This window comes from Salmo salar, chromosome 10 (assembly GCF_965601325.2).
Source record: "Salmo salar chromosome 10, fSalSal1, whole genome shotgun sequence".
Classification (NCBI taxonomy): Eukaryota; Metazoa; Chordata; class Actinopteri; order Salmoniformes; family Salmonidae; genus Salmo; species Salmo salar.
The window spans coordinates 54,376,252-54,395,503 of record NC_138300.1 but is presented as its reverse complement, the minus strand read 5'-3'; the positions used below and the strand labels follow the sequence as shown (position 1 = coordinate 54,395,503).

At 48.3% G+C, this 19,252-nt stretch overlaps 1 protein-coding gene across 1 annotated transcript; it reads right to left on the bottom strand.

Moving 5' to 3' along the window:
* Window positions 1-27: 27 nt before the first annotated feature.
* olfml2ba (olfactomedin-like 2Ba) lies at window positions 28-19,167 on the bottom strand. The gene is made up of 8 exons (XM_014123465.3): window positions 18,733-19,167; window positions 17,111-17,374; window positions 16,307-16,414; window positions 15,073-15,240; window positions 5,919-6,207; window positions 3,240-4,712; window positions 1,418-1,594; window positions 28-1,230 (listed from the first exon to the last, which is right to left on the bottom strand). Exons 1-8 carry the CDS (start codon window positions 18,931-18,933, stop codon window positions 581-583), a joined length of 3,330 nt encoding a protein of 1,109 aa, XP_013978940.2. The 5' UTR covers window positions 18,934-19,167; the 3' UTR covers window positions 28-580.
* Between the last annotated feature and the right edge of the window lie 85 nt (window positions 19,168-19,252).

The following is a 19,252-nucleotide window of genomic DNA, read 5'->3' as shown; positions in this document are numbered from 1 at the left end:
ATTTCATTTTCAATAAATTTACAAACATTTCTAAAAACATGTTTTTATTTTGTCAATATCAGGTATTTTGTGTAGATGGGTAAGAAACCAAATATATTTAATCCATTTTGAATTCAGGCTGTAACACAACATGTGGAATAAGTCAAGGGGTATGAATACTTTCTGAAGGCACTGTAGGTATAAAAATGAGTATAAAACAAAATATCTAGTGACATTTTAACCCACACTGCTGTTGTCATGGTTGGGAACTAACTGTTTTGGTGAAGTAATGTCTTCATCTATAGCCCAAGTCTTGAGTGCAATGTTGTATTCCTCTACAGTACATTCATTTCTCTCACAATGGTTTATATTACAGTATATACAACATATGTTCTTTAGACTACAGCAAAAGTTTTGCATATTGTAGCTTCTCTACTGTTTAAACAAATTGTCAGGTCAATAAAAACAAATCAAACACAGTGACAGAACAGCAAGCTTTATAAAGGCTTTATAAAGGCTGACATGAGTGGCCAGGAGGACTGGTCTACAATCCACTTCAACTCATAGAATCTCTTTGCTCTTTTCACTTCTGGTAATTATTTTATACAAAAACAAAGTGACCTTTCCCGACCTCTTGCAAGGGGTAAACGTAGGCAAAGTCGACGTTGTACGTGACCTGGTGTCCGTTGTCCCAGGCGTACAACTTTCCCTCCTTGGGGTTGTAGTCGATCTGTGTGGTGTAGGTGTAGTTGTTGGTGAAGGGCATTCTGGGAACCATCTGGGTGTTGGTGTGCGTGTCGAAGGCGTACGACAGGTTGGCGTCCTTCTCGTTGTAGCTGTCGACGGCGTACAGGACGCCACACACGATAAAGCAGTTCCCATAGCGGTTCCTCCTGAGGCCTGTCCTCCAGGTAGTCTCCCTCTGGGTGCTGAGGTCAGAGGGGTTCAGCCGCGTCAGGACGATCACTTCCTGTAGGAAGCCCTCATCGTCCAGTGCAGGGTAGATGACCCACAGGCCGCTCTCGTCCACTGCGAAGTCGACGTCGGAGTGACCTCGCCATTGCCATGGTGTGGAGACCTCGTGGAACACGGCGTCGTGCAGCGTGGTCCAGGCCGCCACGTAGCGCAGACGCAGGTCGAACTTGATGACGTCACGGGAGAAGGCGCGGTTATAGTAGAAGGCTCCGTCATAGACCACATGTCCCGTTCCGATCCAGTTGTAGGAAAGCTTGTAGGAGTTGGTGAAGCGTCCTTGTGGGGAAAGAAAACAAAGAGATAACGTATGGCCACAGACAGAATCAAGATAAATGACACAATCATCTGAAAATGAAAGAATCTGAATCTGGCCTCAGTATAACACCATTATAAAAATCTAATGACAAGTTCCTCTCTGAGGAGGCAAGGAACATGAAGGATTGTGAAAAAAATAGCTAAATACCTAATTTGAAAGTCTCCATGTTGCGAAACTCCAGCAGGTTGTTTCCGTAGTAGTAGTTAGTGACGTAGATCTTGTCGTTGTTGGCCAGAGGATCCTTCATCCAGGCCCCCTCATTCCGGCCGTAGGTGTTATGGAGGACTGGCTCAGAGATGGTGGACAGAGTGTCCTTACACTCTCCTGTGGATACACAGATTGTCAGTTAGAGCAGTGTACCCAATCACAACCCTCTCCTGGGGGACCGCTACCCAGATAGTCCAATCATAACTCTCTCCTGGGGGACTGCTACCCAGACAGTCCAATCACAGCCCTCTCCTGGGAAACTGCTACCCAGATAGTCCAATCATAACTCTCTCCTGGGGGACTGCTACCCAGACAGTCCAATCACAACCCTCTCCTGGGGAACAGCTACCCAGATAGTCCAATCACAACCCTCTCCTGGGGGATCACTACCCAGACAGTCCAATCATAACTCTCTCCTGGGGGATCGCTACCCAGACAGTCCAATCACAACCCTCTCCTGGGGGATCACTACCCAGACAGTCCAATCATAACTCTCTCCTGGGGGATCGCTACCCAGACAGTCCAATCACAACCCTCTCCTGGGGGATCACTACCCAGATAGTCCAATCATAACTCTCTCCTGGGGGATCGCTACCCAGACAGTCCAATCACAACCCTCTCCTGGGGGATCACTACCCAGATAGTCCAATCACAACCCTCTCCTGGGGAACAGCTACCCAGACAGTCCAATCACAACCCTCTCCTGGGGGATCACTACCCAGACAGTCCAATCACAACCCTCTCCTGGGGGATCACTACCCAGATAGTCCAATCATAACTCTCTCCTGGGGGATCACTACCCAGACAGTCCAATCACAACCCTCTCCTGGGGGATCACTACCCAGACAGTCCAATCACAGCCCTCTCCTGGGGGACCGCTACCCAGACAGTCCAATCACAACCCTCTCCTGGGGGATCACTACCCAGATAGTCCAATCACAACCCTCTCCTGGGGGATCGCTACCCAGACAGTCCAATCATAACTCTCTCCTGGGGGATCGCTACCCAGACAGTCCAATCACAACCCTCTCCTGGGGGATCACTACCCAGACAGTCCAATCATAACTCTCTCCTGGGGGATCGCTACCCAGATAGTCCAATCACAACCCTCTCCTGGGGGATCACTACCCAGATAGTCCAATTACAACCCTCTCCTGGGGGATCGCTACCCAGACAGTCCAATCATAACTCTCTCCTGGGGGATCGCTACCCAGACAGTCCAATCACAACCCTCTCCTGGGGGATCACTACCCAGATAGTCCAATCATAACTCTCTCCTGGGGGATCGCTACCCAGACAGTCCAATCACAACCCTCTCCTGGGGGACCGCTACCCAGACAGTCCAATCATAACTCTCTCCTGGGGGACCGCTACACAGACAGTCCAATCACAACCCTCTCCTGGGGGACCACTACCCAGACAGTCCAATCACAACCCTCTCCTGGGGGACCGCTACCCAGACAGTCCAATCACAACCCTCTCCTGGGGGACCGCTACCCAGACAGTCCAATCACAACCCTCTCCTGGGGGACCGCTACCCAGACAGTCCAATCACAACCCTCTCCTGGGGGACCGCTACCCAGACAGTCCAATTACAACCCTCTCCTGGGGGACCGCTACCCAGATAGTCCAATCATAACTCTCTCCTGTGTTCTAACCCTATACTGATGCACCTGATTAAACTAAATAATCATAAACCCTTAATGAATGACATTAACCTACCCTAGTAGTATTTTAATGTGGAACGATAAGAAGAACCTACCAAGCTTCCTGGTGGATGTTTGTTGCCCTGGTTCCTTTGGGTCCTCAGGGGTCCCTCCCTCCTCCTCCCAGCTGATGCTGTACCTGCGTCTGGCAGGTTGAGGCTGGCCGATGGTGGTGGTAGTAGAGGTGGTGGTGGTGGTGGTAGAGGTGGTGGTGGCTGGTGGTCTAGTGGAGGAGGGGGTGGTCTGCCTCTGTGTTGTGGGAGACAAAGTCAACCTAGAGCTTTCCGTTGGCGATGCGGTAGTCGCTAGCAAGACCGTTGTTGTGGGCATTTTAGGAGTTATTGTCAAAGCAGCAGTTGTCGTCTCAACTGTAGTGGTCTTTGTGTTGATGGTCGAAGCCTCTGTAGTTATTGGTAGTCTCTGAGTGTTGAGCTTGTCGACTGTACTAGTGCTTGCAATGGTCTCTGATAGTCTTTTGTTTTTCACTTCCAAGGCCCTTAGTGATTCCAAACCAGTGCTTTCCAAGGCCATGACAGGTGTGTCAGTCGGTCTGACTGTCGTCCGCCTCATGGTCTCCTTGGATACCGGAGCGGTTGTTGTAGTGACTGGTCCCTCTGTGGTCTGAGTGATGCTGGCTGGTTTGACCATCATGGGGATGGGCCTCTCAGTTCCTCTAGTGGTGGTGTGACCAGTGGTCTCAGCCATGGTTGAGTTGATATCAGCGTTCCTGGTGGAGGTGACCGTCAGGTCCTCTGCTGTATGTCCTGTGGTGGTTGAGTTAATATCAGCGTTCCTGGTGGAGGTGACCGTCAGGTCCTCTGCTGTATGTCCTGTGGTGGTTGAGTTGATATCAGCGTTCCTGGTGGAGGTGACCGTCTGGTCCTCTGCTGTATGTCCTGTGGTGGTTGAGTTGATATCAGCGTTCCTGGTGGAGGTGACCGTCAGGTCCTCTGCTGTATGTCCTGTGGTGGTTGAGTTAATATCAGCGTTCCTGGTGGAGGTGACCGTCTGGTCCTCTGCTGTATGTCCTGTGGTGGTTGAGTTAATATCAGCGTTCCTGGTGGAGGTGACCGTCAGGTCCTCTGCTGTATGTCCTGTGGTGGTTGAGTTAATATCAGCGTTCCTGGTGGAGGTGACCGTCTGGTCCTCTGCTGTATGTCCTGTGGTGGTTGAGTTGATATCAGCGTTCCTGGTGGAGGTGACCGTCTGGTCCTCTGCTGTATGTCCTGTGGTGGTTGAGTTAATATCAGCGTTCCTGGTGGAGGTGACCGTCAGGTCCTCTGCTGTATGTCCTGTGGGGAATGCAGTCGTCTTAGAAGTCACTGTTGCTACAGTGTCGGGTTGCGTTTGGATGGGATGTGTTGATTGGCTGGTCTGCCTGGCTCCTCCTACTTGGTCTCTGCTCTTTGGCCGAGCAGCTCTTGGTCCCGCCTTCTCTTTGGCTCTTTGAGGGGCTCTGTGCTGGATAAGCTGCTCCTCGATGAGGAGGTTGACTGGGCCGTCGCCACTGAACGAATCATACTCAAAGACTGGTCAGAGAAAATAATACAAACAATAGTTTACACATCAGGACAAAATGGTCAGTTTAATGTTAAACAGAAGAGATGACGGCCTGTAAGGCGGGCACTTCTGACTGTGACACCAAGACGAGTAATTCCAGCTCTTGAAAGAAATACAAACACTATTAAAAGAGCCAAATGACCCTGGCTGCTTGTGATGCTGAGGCTCTGTGGAAATGACCCTGGCTGCTTGTGATGCTGAGGCTCTGTGGAAATGACCTTGGCTGCTTGTGATGCTGAGGCTCTGTGGAAATGACCCTGGCTGCTTGTGATGCTGAGGCTCTGTGGAAATGACCCTGGCTGCTTGTGATGCTGAGGCTCTGTGGAAATGACCCTGGCTGCTTGTGATGCTGAGGCTCTGTGGAAATGACCTTGGCTGCTTGTGATGCTGAGGCTCTGTGGAAATGACCCTGGCTGCTTGTGATGCTGAGGCTCTGTGGAAATGACCCTGGCTGCTTGTGATGCTGAGGCTCTGTGGAAATGACCCTGGCTGCTTGTGATGCTGAGGCTCTGTGGAAATGACCCTGGCTGTTTGTGATGCTGAGGCTCTGTGGAAATGACCTTGGCTGCTTGTGATGCTGAGGCTCTGTGGAAATGACCCTGGCTGCTTGTGATGCTGAGGCTCTGTGGAAATGACCCTGGCTGCTTGTGATGCTGAGGCTCTGTGGAAATGACCTTGGCTGCTTGTGATGCTGAGGCTCTGTGGAAATGACCCTGGCTGCTTGTGATGCTGAGGCTCTGTGGAAATGACCCTGGCTGCTTGTGATGCTGAGGCTCTGTGGAAATGACCCTGGCTGCTTGTGATGCTGAGGCTCTGTGGAAATGACCTTGGCTGCTTGTGATGCTGAGGCTCTGTGGAAATGACCCTGGCTGCTTGTGATGCTGAGGCTCTGTGGAAATGACCCTGGCTGCTTGTGATGCTGAGGCTCTGTGGAAATGACCCTGGCTGCTTGTGATGCTGAGGCTCTGTGGAAATGACCCTGGCTGCTTGTGATGCTGAGGCTCTGTGGAAATGACCCTGACTGCTTGTGACTTTACATCAGCTGTTTACAGCTGCTGTTTCAGCATAGCCAGGGACCAGCCATTCTAAATAGCAGTTTGTGGAAAAGACAGAGATAGATATGTTGTCCGTCTGATGAGCTCAATAAGATCTGAGATCTCAAAGTCAGAACTCACAATTCTCCCCTGGCTCCCCGTCATCAGCCACCATTTGGTCAAACTTGTAGAAGGTCATCCCTCTGATCACCATCCCTTTGGGGCCAGTCTTCACCCCCTGGGACACCCCCTGGGACACCCCCTGGGACACCACCTGGCTCGCTTGGCTGGCCCCATCCTGGGGGGTCACCTCTGGGATCACCTGGGCAGTCACCTGGGGGGTGGGGCTGGGTCCTGGTCCTGAAGCATCTGTCTTAATTAAGGGTCTGGAGGAATCATGGCCTCCATCAAATCTCTCCTCATGCCTCTCCTGTCAAGAGGATGAAACATACCCATTCTTATCAGTTTGAAAAAGAAACGGTCAGAAGTATCCTGATAAACAAGCACAATGATTACACAATACCTGGCAGAAGTATCCTGACAGACATTACAAATTGAGTTCTGTCCTGGATTTGTTTTCTTATTCTCGTTCCCCTCAAGTTGTGCCATTATTGTCAGAGTATGTTTTGATAAGTGAAAACAAGAAACATTTGAAAGGAACTGAACATACTCTTGAGACAACATATCAATATATTGAATAATTTGAACGTAGTGTCCAGGTCCGCCCGTCCCCGCTGGACCGTTTCCCTGGGTGCATACCAAATGGCACCCTATTCCCGATATAGTGCACTACTTTTGGGGCGGCAGGTAGCCTAGTGGTTAGAGCGTTGGGCCAGTAACCGAAAGGTTGCAAGATTGAATCTCCGAGCTGACCAGGTAAACATCTGTCGTTCTGCCCCTGAACAAGGCAGTTAACCCACTGTTCCTAGACGTCATTAAAAATAAGAATGTTACTTGCCTAGTAAAATAAACATTTTAAAATACTTTTGACAAGGGCTCTAACAGGGCTCTTAATAGGGCTTTAACAGGGCTCTAACAGGGCTCTAACATGGCTCTTAATAGGGCTTTAACAGGGCTCTAACAGGGCTCTAATAGGGCTCACTACTCTAATTAAAAGTAGTGCCCTATAAAGAGGATGGCGTTAGCCTGCCTGGATGCCTCTGTAATATCCACATCCACTAGCCTGGCTGGATGCCTCTGTAATATCCACATCCACTAGCCTGGCTGGATGCCTCTGTAATATCCACATCCACTAGCCTGGCTGGATGCCTCTGTAATATCCACATCCACTAGCCTGGCTGGATGCCTCTGTAATATCCACATCCACTTGCCTGGCTGGATGCCTCTGTAATATCCACATCCACTAGCCTGGCTGAATGCCTCTGTAATATCCACATCCACTAGCCTGGCTGGATGCCTCTGTAATATCCACATCCACTAGCCTGGCTGGATGCCTCTGTAATATCCACATCCACTAGCCTGGCTGGATGCCTCTGTAATATCCACATCCACTAGCCTGGCTGGATGCCTCTGTAATATCCACATCCACTAGCCTGGCTGGATGCCTCTGTAACATCCACATCCACTAGCCTGGCTGGATGCCTCTGTAATATCCACATCCACTAGCCTGGCTGGATGCCTCTGTAACATCCACATCCACTAGCCTGGCTGGATGCCTCTGTAATATCCACATCCACTAGCCTGCCTGGATGTCTCTGTAATATCCACATCCACTAGCCTGGCTGGATGCCTCTGTAATATCCACATCCACTAGCCTGCCTGGATGCCTCTGTAATATCCACATCCACTAGCCTGCCTGGATGCCTCTGTAACATCCACATCCACTAGCCTGGCTGGATGCCTCTGTAATATCCACATCCACTAGCCTGGCTGGATGCCTCTGTAATATCCACATCCACTTGCCTGGCTGGATGCCTCTGTAATATCCACATCCACTAGCCTGGCTGGATGCCTCTGTAATATCCACATCCACTAGCCTGGCTGGATGCCTCTGTAATATCCACATCCACTAGCCTGGCTGGATGCCTCTGTAATATCCACATCCACTAGCCTGGCTGGATGCCTCTGTAATATCCACATCCACTAGCCTGGCTGGATGCCTCTGTAATATCCACATCCACTCCTATACCGGATGAATAATCCACTGGACCTGCCAAGCCACAAATGACTGCGGTTGTTATCTGAAATGTATGACGTGCCGTTATATTAAAGTCTATATTAAAGGAGGACGGAGTGTTCCTGGTAGTAAGGATGACTGAGTGTTCCTGGTAGTAAGGATGACTGAGTGTTCCCGGTAGTAAGGATGACTGAGTGTTCCTGGTAATAAGGAGGACTGAGTGTTCCTGGTAGTAAGGATGACTGAGTGTTCCTGGTAATAAGGAGGACTGAGTGTTCCTGGTAGTAAGGAGGACTGAGTGTTCCTGGTAGTAAGGAGCACTGACTGTTCCCGGTAGTAAGGAGGACTGAGTGTTCCTAGCAGTAAGGAGGACTGAGTGTTCCTGGTAATAAGGAGGACTGAGTGTTCCTGGTAGTAAGGAGGACTGAGTGTTCCTGGTAATAAGGAGGACTGAGTGTTCCTGGTAGTAAGGAGGACTGAGTGTTCCTGGTAGTAAGGAGGACTGAGGGTTCCTGGTAATAAGGAGGACTGAGTGTTCCTGGTAGTAAGGATGACTGAGTGTTCCTGGTAATAAGGAGGACTGAGTGTTCCTGGTAGTAAGGATGACTGAGTGTTCCTGGTAATAAGGAGGACTGAGTGTTCCTGGTAGTAAGGATGACTGAGTGTTCCTGGTAATAAGGAGGACTGAGTGTTCCTGGTAGTAAGGAGGACTGAGTGTTCCTGGTAGTAAGGAGGACTGAGTGTTCCTAGCAGTAAGGAGGACTGAGTGTTCCTGGTAATAAGGAGGACTGAGTGTTCCTGGCAGTGAGGAGGACTGAGTGTTCCTGGTAGTAAGGAGGACTGAGTGTTCCTGGTAGTGAGGAGGACTGAGTGTTCCTGGCAGTAAGGAGGACTGAGTGTTCCTGGCAGTAAGGAGAACTGAGTGTTCCTGGCAGTAAGGAGGACTGAGTGTTCCTGGCAGTAAGGAGAACTGAGTGTTCCTGGCAGTAAGGAGGACTGAGTGTTCTTGGCAGTAAGGAGGACTGAGTGTTCCTAGCAGTAACGAGGACTGAGTGTTCCTAGCAGTAACGAGGACTGAGTGTTCCTGGCAGTAAGGAGGACTGAATGATCCTGGCAGTAAGGAGAACTGAGTGTTCCTGGCAGTAAGGAGGACTAAGGAGGTGATGGAACTGTTTGATGAAAATAAAAGTCATATTTTGAATTATAAATGTGTTTTTGTCAGGAAATTGTGTTAAAGGTTGAATGCAGACTTTTTTTTATTTCTCCATATCAAATCATTGCTGGTTAACAATTAAGTACCTTACTCAATTAAAATGGTAAACAATAAACAGAAATAGCTTCTTAACAGAGCAATTTCTCAAGAAAGAATTTACCTGGGAAAGGGAAAACTGAAGAAGAAAAAATCTCTTATTGGCAGAGGTTTGGAACTCGCATTCTTATTGGTCTATTAACTAAAAACAGACTGACATTTCAGGCAGTCTTTTCAGAGAGGGGGGATTATCATTATTTTCACAATTTCACTGTAAGATTCCAACCTCGGTGTGGAAATAGATATAAAATACAGGAATATCACATTTTTGACTGACTGGACCTTTAATACAGCCTGTTAGTGTCATACATTGGCCAAAGCATGACTGCACCAAAGCATGACTGCACCAATCAGCACCATGTGGAATCAATGATTACTGGTGTTCTGTAAGCAATGGTCACATGACTGTTTTCATCTTCCTCTCTGCTTCATTCTATAGCAAGATATCTCCACGAGTGATAAGTATAATTGTTGTCTTTATCTGCTGTCTACTGCTGTCTTTTTGCTAGCTAGGGCCATCTATATTAAGTGCTGCCTGTCTTCCCAGCAGCCTACTTGGTGTGTGAAGTGCTGCCTGTCTTCCCAGCAGCCTACTTGGTGTGTGAAGTGCTGCCTGCTCATAACTTGCAGATGATTGTTGACACATCAACCAGGATTAAGGGGCAGGACAATTTGGGGCTATTGTCATTTTGGTAATCGGTGCCTGTATTGGAGGGGGAGTGGTTTCTCCTCTCCTAGGCAATCAGCAATTAGTACAAGGAGGTGTGCTCTTCACCTCTGCTAGGCAACTAGCAATTAGTGTTAGTACTTCAGTCTCCCCTGGTGTTTCAGCGGGAGCTATAAGTGGCGGTCTCGTCTGCAAAAGTAAGACCGTCGCCGAAACAAAGATGGTTGTTCGAGGAAGGAACTAGAGGAAGGCTCCAGTCTCGCACTTGAGTATCTTACCTAGTTATTTTGTGTGTTTTCTATACCTGTTCACTCCTCTTCCTGTAGGCTTTACAGACGCTGCAACTCTTATAATTGTGTGTACCCTGAGCGCACAACCCATGTGGAATTCCTGGTTTCTGGCAGCGTTTGGAACTGCCAATCTGCGGTCAAGAGTTCCTCTCAGCCTATTCTGCCCTTCAGTCCTTTGACCTTTTGTCCCTGACGGAGACATGGATCAACCTCAGAGAACACTGCTACTTCAGCTGATCTCTCCATCTGACTACGTTTCCTCTCATTGTCTGAAAGCATCTGGTCGTCACGGCTGCGGCACAGGGCTACTCATTTCTCCTAACTGGAGATGTAATTTTTTCTCACCTGTCCAGCTCCTCATTTGAATTCCATGCTGTCACTTGTCAACTCAAGCATTACATTGTTGTCTTCTATCGCCCACCAGGTGCCTTTGAAGAGTTCCTCAATGAGCTTGACACCTTGAATGAGCTCATTTCCTGACGATGACTCACCCCTATTCGTACTTGGCAACTTCAACCTCTCGACGTCTGTCTTCTATTAATTTATTTCAAACTCTCTCTTTCCCTTCCTCGCCTCTTTTGACCTCACCCTTTCCCAGTCCCCTCCCTCTCACAAAGCAGGCAATTTGCTTGACCTCATCTTTACTAGAGGCTGTTCTCCTACTAATCTCACTGCAATCCCCCTCCAAGTCTCTGTTCTCCTACTAATCTCACTGCGGCCACCCTCCAGGTCTCTGTTCTCCTCCTACCCACGCAGCCCCTACCCATCTCTCCTCCTACCCACGCAGCCCCTACCCATCTCTCCTCCTACCCACGCAGCCCCTACCCATCTCTCCTCCTACCCACACAGCCCTTACCCATCTCTCCTCCTACCCACGCAGCCCCTACCCATCTCTCCTCCTACCCACGCAGCCCCTACCCATCTCTCCTCCTACCCACGCAGCCCCTACCCATCTCTCCTCCTACCCACGCAGCCCCTACCCATCTCTCCTCCTACCCACGCAGCCCCTACCCATCTCTCCTCCTACCCACGCAGCCCCTACCCATCTCTCCTCTCTCTCCCTTCTGATAAATCCTTCTCCCTCCTGATTACGCCTCTTCAAACCTACTCTCCTCCCTTTCCGCATCCTATGATTCGCACTGTCCCCTTACCCTCCTGGCTGGCTCGGCCCTCCCCTCCTGCTCCGTGGCTGAGTTACTCATTGCGAGCTCAGAACAGGGCTGCGGGCAGTTGAGCAAAAATTGAGGAAAACAAAACTTTTGGAGGACCTATCATCACTCCCTTCTCTCTACCTTCTCATCTGCTGCTAAAGCCACTTTCTATCACTTTACATTTGAAACTTCTGCCTCTAACTCTAGGAAACTCTTTAACACCTTCTCCTCCCTCCTCCACCCCCTTCCTCCTCCCTCTCTGCGGGCGACTTTGTCAACCACTTTGAAAAGAAGGTTGACGACATCCGCTTTTCATTCACTCAGCCTATTGAGTCCACTGGTCTCACTCACACAGAACTACCTTACGCCTAGACCTCTTTCTCCCCTCTCGCCAGATTAAATCCTGCGACTAGTGAGATCTGGCCACCCAACAACCTGCCCACTCGACCCCCATCCCTTCCTCCCTTATCCAGACCATCTCTGGAGACCTTCTCCCATTCCTCACTTCCCTCATCAACTCATCCCTGACCACTGGCTGCGCCCCCTCTTACTTCGAAATGTCCCGAGTCGCTTCCCTCCTTAAGAAACTAACACTCGACTCATCTGATGTCAAAAACTATAGACCTGTATCCCTTCTTTTCTTTCCAAAACCCTTGAGTGTTCTGTCTCTGATCAACTCTCTCGTTATCTCTCTCAGAACAATCTTCCAGACCTGAACCAATCAGGCTACAAGATGGGTCACTCAACCAAGACTGCTCTTCTGTGTCACGGAGGCTCAACACAGCCAAAGCTGACTCTCTCTCCTCTGTTCTCATCCTACTAGATCTATCCGCTGCCTTTGACTCTTTGAACCATCAGATCCTCCTCTCCACCCTCTCAGAGCTGGGCATCTCAAACTCTGCACACTCTTAGATTGCAACCTACCTGGCAGGCCGCTCCTACCAGGTGACGTAGAGAGGATATGTGTCTGCACTACATGCACTCACTACTGGTGTCCCCCAGGGCTCGGTTCTTGGCCCTCTCTTTTTCTCTCTATACACCAAGTCACTCGTCTCCATCATATCCTCACATGGTTTCTCCTAGTATTGCTATGTGGGTGACACTCAACAATTTCTATCCTTTCCCTCTTCTGACACCCAGGTGGCGACATGCATCTCTGCGTGCCTGGCAGATATCTCAGCTTGGATGTCGGCCCACCTCAAGCTCAACCTTGACAAGACAGAGCTGCTCTTCCTCCCGGGGAAGGCCTGCCCGCTCAGACGATTGATAACTCAACAGTGTCACCCTCCCAGAGTGCAAATAACCTTGGCGTGACCCTGGACTAGACCCTGTCATTCTCGGCACAGGTCCTAATCCAGGGACTTATCTCCCGTCTTGACTACTGCAACTCGCTGTTGGCTGGGCTCCCCGCTTGTGCCATCAAACCCTTGCAACTTATCCAGAATGCTGCAGCCTGCCTATTTTCAACCTTCCCAAGTTCTCCCATCCCACTCCTCCGCACTCTCTACTGGCTTCCAGTCGGAACTTGCATCCACTATGGTGCTTGCCTACGGAGCAGCAAGAGGAACTGCCCCTCCCTGCCCTCAGGCTATGCTCAAAACCTACACCATGTTCTGCCACCTCTGGTCTCTTGGCCCTCGCACCCCTACGGGAGGGCAGCTCCTGCTCAGCCCAGTCCAAGCTCTTCTCTGTCCTGGCACCCCAATCGTGGAACCAGCTTACCCCTACAGCTAGGACCGTGCCCATCTTCCAAATGCACTTAAACCCTACCTCTTCAAAGAGTAAACATTTCAAGGAGCGGGACACTAATCCGTACGATTATAATAAATCCCGCTATGCCCTCAGATGAACCATCAAACAGGCAAAACGTCAATACAGGAATAAGATTGAATCCTACTACACCGGCTCTGATGCTCATCGGATATGGCAGGGCTTGCAAACTATTACGGACTACAAAGGGAAACCCAGCCGTGAGCTTCCCACTAACGCGAGCCTACCAGACGAGCGAAATGCCTTTTATGCTCGCTTCGAGGCAAGCAACACTGAAGCATGCATGAGAGCACCAGCTGTTCCGGACGACTGTGTGAACAAGCTCTCCATAGCTGATGTGAGCAAGACCTTCAAACAGGTCAACATTCACAAGGCCAGACGGATTACCAGGACGTGTACTCAGAGCGTGAGCAGACCAACTGGCAAGTGTCTTCACTGACATTTTCAACCTCTCCCTGACAGTCTGTAATAGCTACATGTTTCAAGCAGACCACCATAGTCCCTGTACCCAAGAAAGCAAAGGTAACCTGCCTAAATGACTACCGACCCGTCGCACTCACGTCGGTAGCCATGGCTCACATCAACATCATCCCGGAAACCCTAGACCCACTCCAATTCGCATACCGCCCCAAAAGATCCACAGATGACGCAATATCAATCGCACTCCACACTGCCCTTTCCCACCTGGACAAAAGGAACCTATGTGAGAATGCTGTTCATTGACTACAGCTCAGCATTCAACACCATAGTGCCCACAAAGCTCATCACTTAGCTAAGGACCCTGGGATTAAACACCTCTCTCTGCAATTGGATCCTGGACTTCCTGATGGACTGCCCCAAAGTGGTAAGGGTAGGCAACAACACATCTGCCACGCTGATCCTTAACACAGGGGCCCCTCAGGGGTGCGTGCTCAGTCCCCTCCTGTTCACCCATGACTGCGTGGCCAAGCACGACTCCAATGCCATCATTAAGGTTGCTGATGACACAACAGTGGTAGGCCTGATCACTGACAATGATGAGACAGCCTATAGGGAGGAGGACAGAGACCTGGCCATGTGGTCCCAGGACAACAACCTCTCCCTCAACATGAGCAAGACATCGGAGCTGATCGTGGACTACAGGAAAAGGGCCGAACACACCCCCATTAACATCGACGGGGCTGTAGTGGAGCGGGTTGAGAGTTTCAAGTTCCTTGGTGTCCACATCACCAACAAACTATCATGTTCCAAACACACCAAGAGAGTCGTGAAGAGGGCACGACAGCACCTTTTCCTCCTCAGAAGACTTGGCATGGGTCCCCAGATCCTCAAAAAGGTTCTACAGCTGCACCAGCGAGAGCATTCTGACCGGTTACAACACCGCCTGGCATGACAACTGCTCTGCATCCGACCGTAAGTCACTACAGAGGGTAGTGCGTACTGCCCAGTACATCACTGGGGCCAAGCTTCCTGCCATCCAGGACCTCAATACCAGGCGGTGTCAGAGGGAGGCCATAGAAATGGTCACAGACTCTAGTCACCCAAGTCATAACTGTTCTCTCTGCTACCACACGGCAAGTGGTACCGGAGCGCCAAGTCTAGGTCCAAAAGACTCCTTAACAGCTTCTACCCTCAAACCATAAGACTGCTGAACAATTAATCAAATAGCCACCTGGACTATTTACATTGACCCCGATCACTGCCCTGGGGAATTGGGATCTTTTTTTAGACCAGAGGAAAGAGTTTCTCCTATTGGCCCTCCAACACCACTTCCAGCAGCATTTGGTCTCACATTCAGGGACCGACCCTGCTTAGCTTCAGAGGCAAGCCAGCGGTGGGATGCAGGGTGGTATGCTGCTGGCATGAAGAAAGTAATCGATGTTGATACAATGGGATCCCAATGTGTTTTTTTTAAAGTTTTTTTTGTAAAGCCACTCGAGAGCATTGGTGCTGCAGTGCTACCAAACCTGATGACCCCCAGATCCTACCCACCTCTTTATTCTGATAGGCTGTAGCCACATCACTCAGCCTCTTCTTCTCCTGCCTCAGGGGGAGCGAGGGGGGTGGTGTCTCCTTCACCTGCTGTGGCTGGATAGAGGGTCTCTTCTCTTGGCCTGGACCAGCCTCATCCTGGCTGTGGTTCTGAGAGACTGCTTGGTTCTAGTTGGACACATATAGGATGTTTTCTTATGGTAAAATAATGATGACAATGTTTGTCGGTACTTTATAATAGACTGTATCTCATTCACAAGCAGCTACATTTAATAAATATCAGGCACTCAATAAGTGAGCATGTTCTCTGAGAAAGGGTACCTTGACCAAAGAAGGGTGTTTTTCAAGACATAAAATGTTTAACTCACAATTTATATTTTATTTATTTTTTATTTCACCTTTATTTAACCAGGTAGGCTAGTTGAGAACAAGTTCTCATTTGCAACTGCGACCTGACCAAGATAAAGCATAGCAATTCGACACATACAACAGAGTTACACATGGAATAAACAAAACATACAGTAGAAAAATCTATATACAGCGTGTGCAAATGAGGTAGGATAAGAGAGGTAAGGCAATAAATAGGCCATGGTGGCAAAGTAATTACAACATAGCAATTAACAGTGGAATGTTAGATGTGCAGAAGATGAATGTACAAGTTGAGATACTGGGGTGCAAAGGAGCAAGATAAATAAATACAGTATGGGGATGAGGTAGATGGGTGTGCTGTTTACAGATGGGCTATGTGCAGTGATCTGTGAGCTGCTCTGACAGCTGGTGCTTAAAGCTAGTGAGGGAGATATGAGTCTCCATTAAGAAAAGTTATGCTTCAGGCATAATTCATTTCTAATTTCCATCATTTAAATGGAGTGTGTTGGACACAACCTCAAGGTCCATAAAGGCCAGTCGCCTGTGGCATGCATCAGAACCACTAATAAAGCAGAGTAATGGCTCCTGGGAGACCCGTTCTATTCTAAGTGATTGGTTTCCTTCCATTCAGCTGGCCCGTCTGGTTGTCCTAATCTACAACATACAGTATACACCCAGTCTACTTACTGTTTCATATGGAGTTCTGTTTTCATTCAGTGTGTGGGCGTACTGCTGTGCTCACCACATCTCAGATTCATTTCACTCCCTTTGTCCAAGTACTGTATGTGCCCGTCAGCCCATGATGTATATAGCCTACACTTTACAGGTGAGATAAGGCTGTCTTCCTCGGTGATGGAGGACTTACCTTTTCAATGTTTTCCACACGGTCCAGGAGCTTAGTGGTGACGGAGTGGAGCTTCAGGAGATCCAGGCCATAGAAGGATCCCTCCAACAATTCAGTAATCATGGAGAGCTAGAACGGATTAAGTCATTTCCATCAGACGGGTTGCTCTCATTCTGAGCACAGCACAGACATGCCATTATCAAACTATTTCCCACAGCCCATCCATAGGGATTACTCTCTCAGCACAGACATGCCATTATCAAACTATTTCCCACAGCCCATCCATAGGGATTACTCTCTCAGCACAGACATGCCATAATCAAACTATTTCCCACAGCCCATCCATAGGGATTACTCTCTCAGCACAGACATGCCATAATCAAACTATTTCCCACAGCCCATCCATAAGGATTACTCTCTCAGCACAGACATGCCATAAAACTCCATAGCCCATTCATAGGGATTACTCTCTCAGCACAGACATGCCATAAAACTCCATAGCCCATCCATAGGGATTACTCTCTCAGCACAGACATGCCATAAAACTCCATAGCCCATCCATAGGGATTACTCTCTCAGCACAGACATGCCATAAAACTCCATAGCCCATCCATAGGGATTACTCTCTCAGCACAGACATGCTATAAAACTCCATCCATGTGTATAAAATTTGAAATTGAACATCCAAATCCTCAAATGAATCCTAAAAGGTGTCAGAAGATAGAAGCTGCAGTGACACTGATAGCCCCTCGTCAACTTGACACTGTTGAGAAGGACACAGACAGTCATCATTTGAAATATGATGGAGTAGATCCAGGCTATCACCTTGATGTTATCCTTCCCAGCTTCCCGTAGCTGCTTCAACCTGAAGTCCCCCTCGCAGGGGTTGACCGCCGACGGAGGAGCGATGCAGGCGCACTTGCACTCTGGCCCCGAGGTGATCGTCTCCACCGTGTAGTAGTCCTGCGCCGTGTCGCTGCCTTCTTCTATCCGCCTGCAGGCGCTCCTGCTCAGGGGTCTGACAACACATTTACAGCGACAGTCAGAGCCTTCCGAGAGGGCTTTCACTTTGTCATAATCACCCAGCAGCTACAAAGAGAAGAGGACGGACGCATTTTCCACCACGTATAATCAGAACACATTTTACTTGATACAAATGCATTTTGACCATATGTTCAGTATAGGCATGCTTTCAGTATAGGACTTTTCAGTGTAGGAATGCTTTCAATAGTGCCCTGTTTTTAGTGAAGGCATGCTTTCCATTTTGGCATGCTTTCAGTATAGGCATGTTTTCAGTATAGGCATGTTTTCAGTATAGGCATGTTTTCAGTATTGGCATGTTTTCAGTATAGGCATGTTTTCACTACAGGCATGTTTTCAGTATTGGCATGTTTTCACTATAGGCATGTTTTCAGTATAGGCATGTTTTCAGTATTGGCATGTTTTCACTATAGGCATGTTTTCAGTATAGGCATGTTTTCAGTATTGGCATGTTTTCACTATAGGCATGTTTTCAGTATAGGCATGTTTTCAGTATTGGCATGTTTTCACTATAGGCATGTTTTCACTACAGGCATGTTTTCAGTATAGGCATGTTTTCAGTATTGGCATGTTTTCAGTATAGGCATGTTTTCAGTATAGGCATGTTTTCACTATAGGCATGTTTTCAGTATTGGCATGTTTTCAGTATAGGCATGTTTTCAGTATAGGCATGTTTTCAGTATTGGCATGTTTTCACTATAGGCATGTTTTCAGTATAGGCATGTTTTCAGTATTGGCATGTTTTCACTATAGGCATGTTTTCAGTATAGGCATGTTTTCAGTATTGGCATGTTTTCACTATAGGCATGTTTTCAGTATAGGCATGTTTTCAGTATTGGCATGTTTTCACTATAGGCATGTTTTCAGTATAGGCATGTTTTCAGTATTGGCATGTTTTCACTATAGGCATGTTTTCACTACAGGCATGTTTTCAGTATAGGCATGTTTTCAGTATTGGCATGTTTTCAGTATAGGCATGTTTTCAGTATAGGCATGTTTTCACTATAGGCATGTTTTCAGTATTGGCATGTTTTCAGTATAGGCATGTTTTCAGTATAGGCATGTTTTCACTATAGGCATGTTTTCACTATAGGCATGTTTTCACTATAGGCATGTTTTCAGTATAGGCATGTTTTCAGTATTGGCATGTTTTCAGTATAGGCATGTTTTCAGTATAGGCATGTTTTCAGTATTGGCATGTTTTCAGTATAGGCATGTTTTCAGTATAGGCATGTTTCCACTATAGGCATGTTTTCAGTATTGGCATGTGTTCACTATAGGCATGCGTTCAGCACCACCATATATTAAAATACTGAATCAATATTGACTAATGCAAATAACAGATCTGTTGACATGAACTACTCTTCCAGTTGATGACAGGCTAGGTGATGTCACCATGGACCTACCTGGGTCAGAATGTTATGATGCGTGTCCATCTCTTCCTGTAGCGTGTCATTCTGATCTCCAAGGTCCTCTTTGTGTTCGGGTTTAATCCCAGGATTAGTGTCCGCAGGTATGGCCGTGCCCGCACACTCCTTTGGGGCAGCTGAACACAACGCAAAAAACACGCACCATATTACGCACAGGAAAGCCCTTTTACACATCATGTAGGCTAAGGCCCAGAAGAAAAAACCTGCTTAAAAAAAAATGCCTATCACTCTAAATTTGAGATTATATTTTCATTTAATCCTAGATGAAATGCATCTTTCTATTTCATCAGCAAATCGCCTTTTCCTGCTTGGTAAGTGAAAAGCAAGTGTTTTATGGTCCTCTGTGTGTAAGTGCATCTGCTGGGAGTGACTGCGGGGGATGAGAGGGACTGGGCTCAGTGCGCTGGAGTCCTAGGACGGACGAGAGAAAGGAGAGGACCTGAAAGAACGGGGGCAAGGAGGAGTTTAACTGCGCAAAGGGGAAATGCCAAGTGGC

What these genes read in the sequence shown, in the direction of transcription:
- olfml2ba (XM_014123465.3), bottom strand. Translation starts at nt 18,933, where the DNA reads ATGATGTGTAAAAGGGCTTTCCTGTGCGTAATATGGTGCGTGTTTTTT. An exon ending in CGGGGAGCCAGGGGAGAATT is followed by an intron (nt 4,713 to 5,918) that starts GTGAGTTCTGAC and finishes TTCTCTGACCAG; the next exon opens with TCTTTGAGTATGATTCGTTC. An exon ending in CATGGAGACTTTCAAATTAG is followed by an intron (nt 1,231 to 1,417) that starts GTATTTAGCTAT and finishes TTTCCCCACAAG; the next exon opens with GACGCTTCACCAACTCCTAC.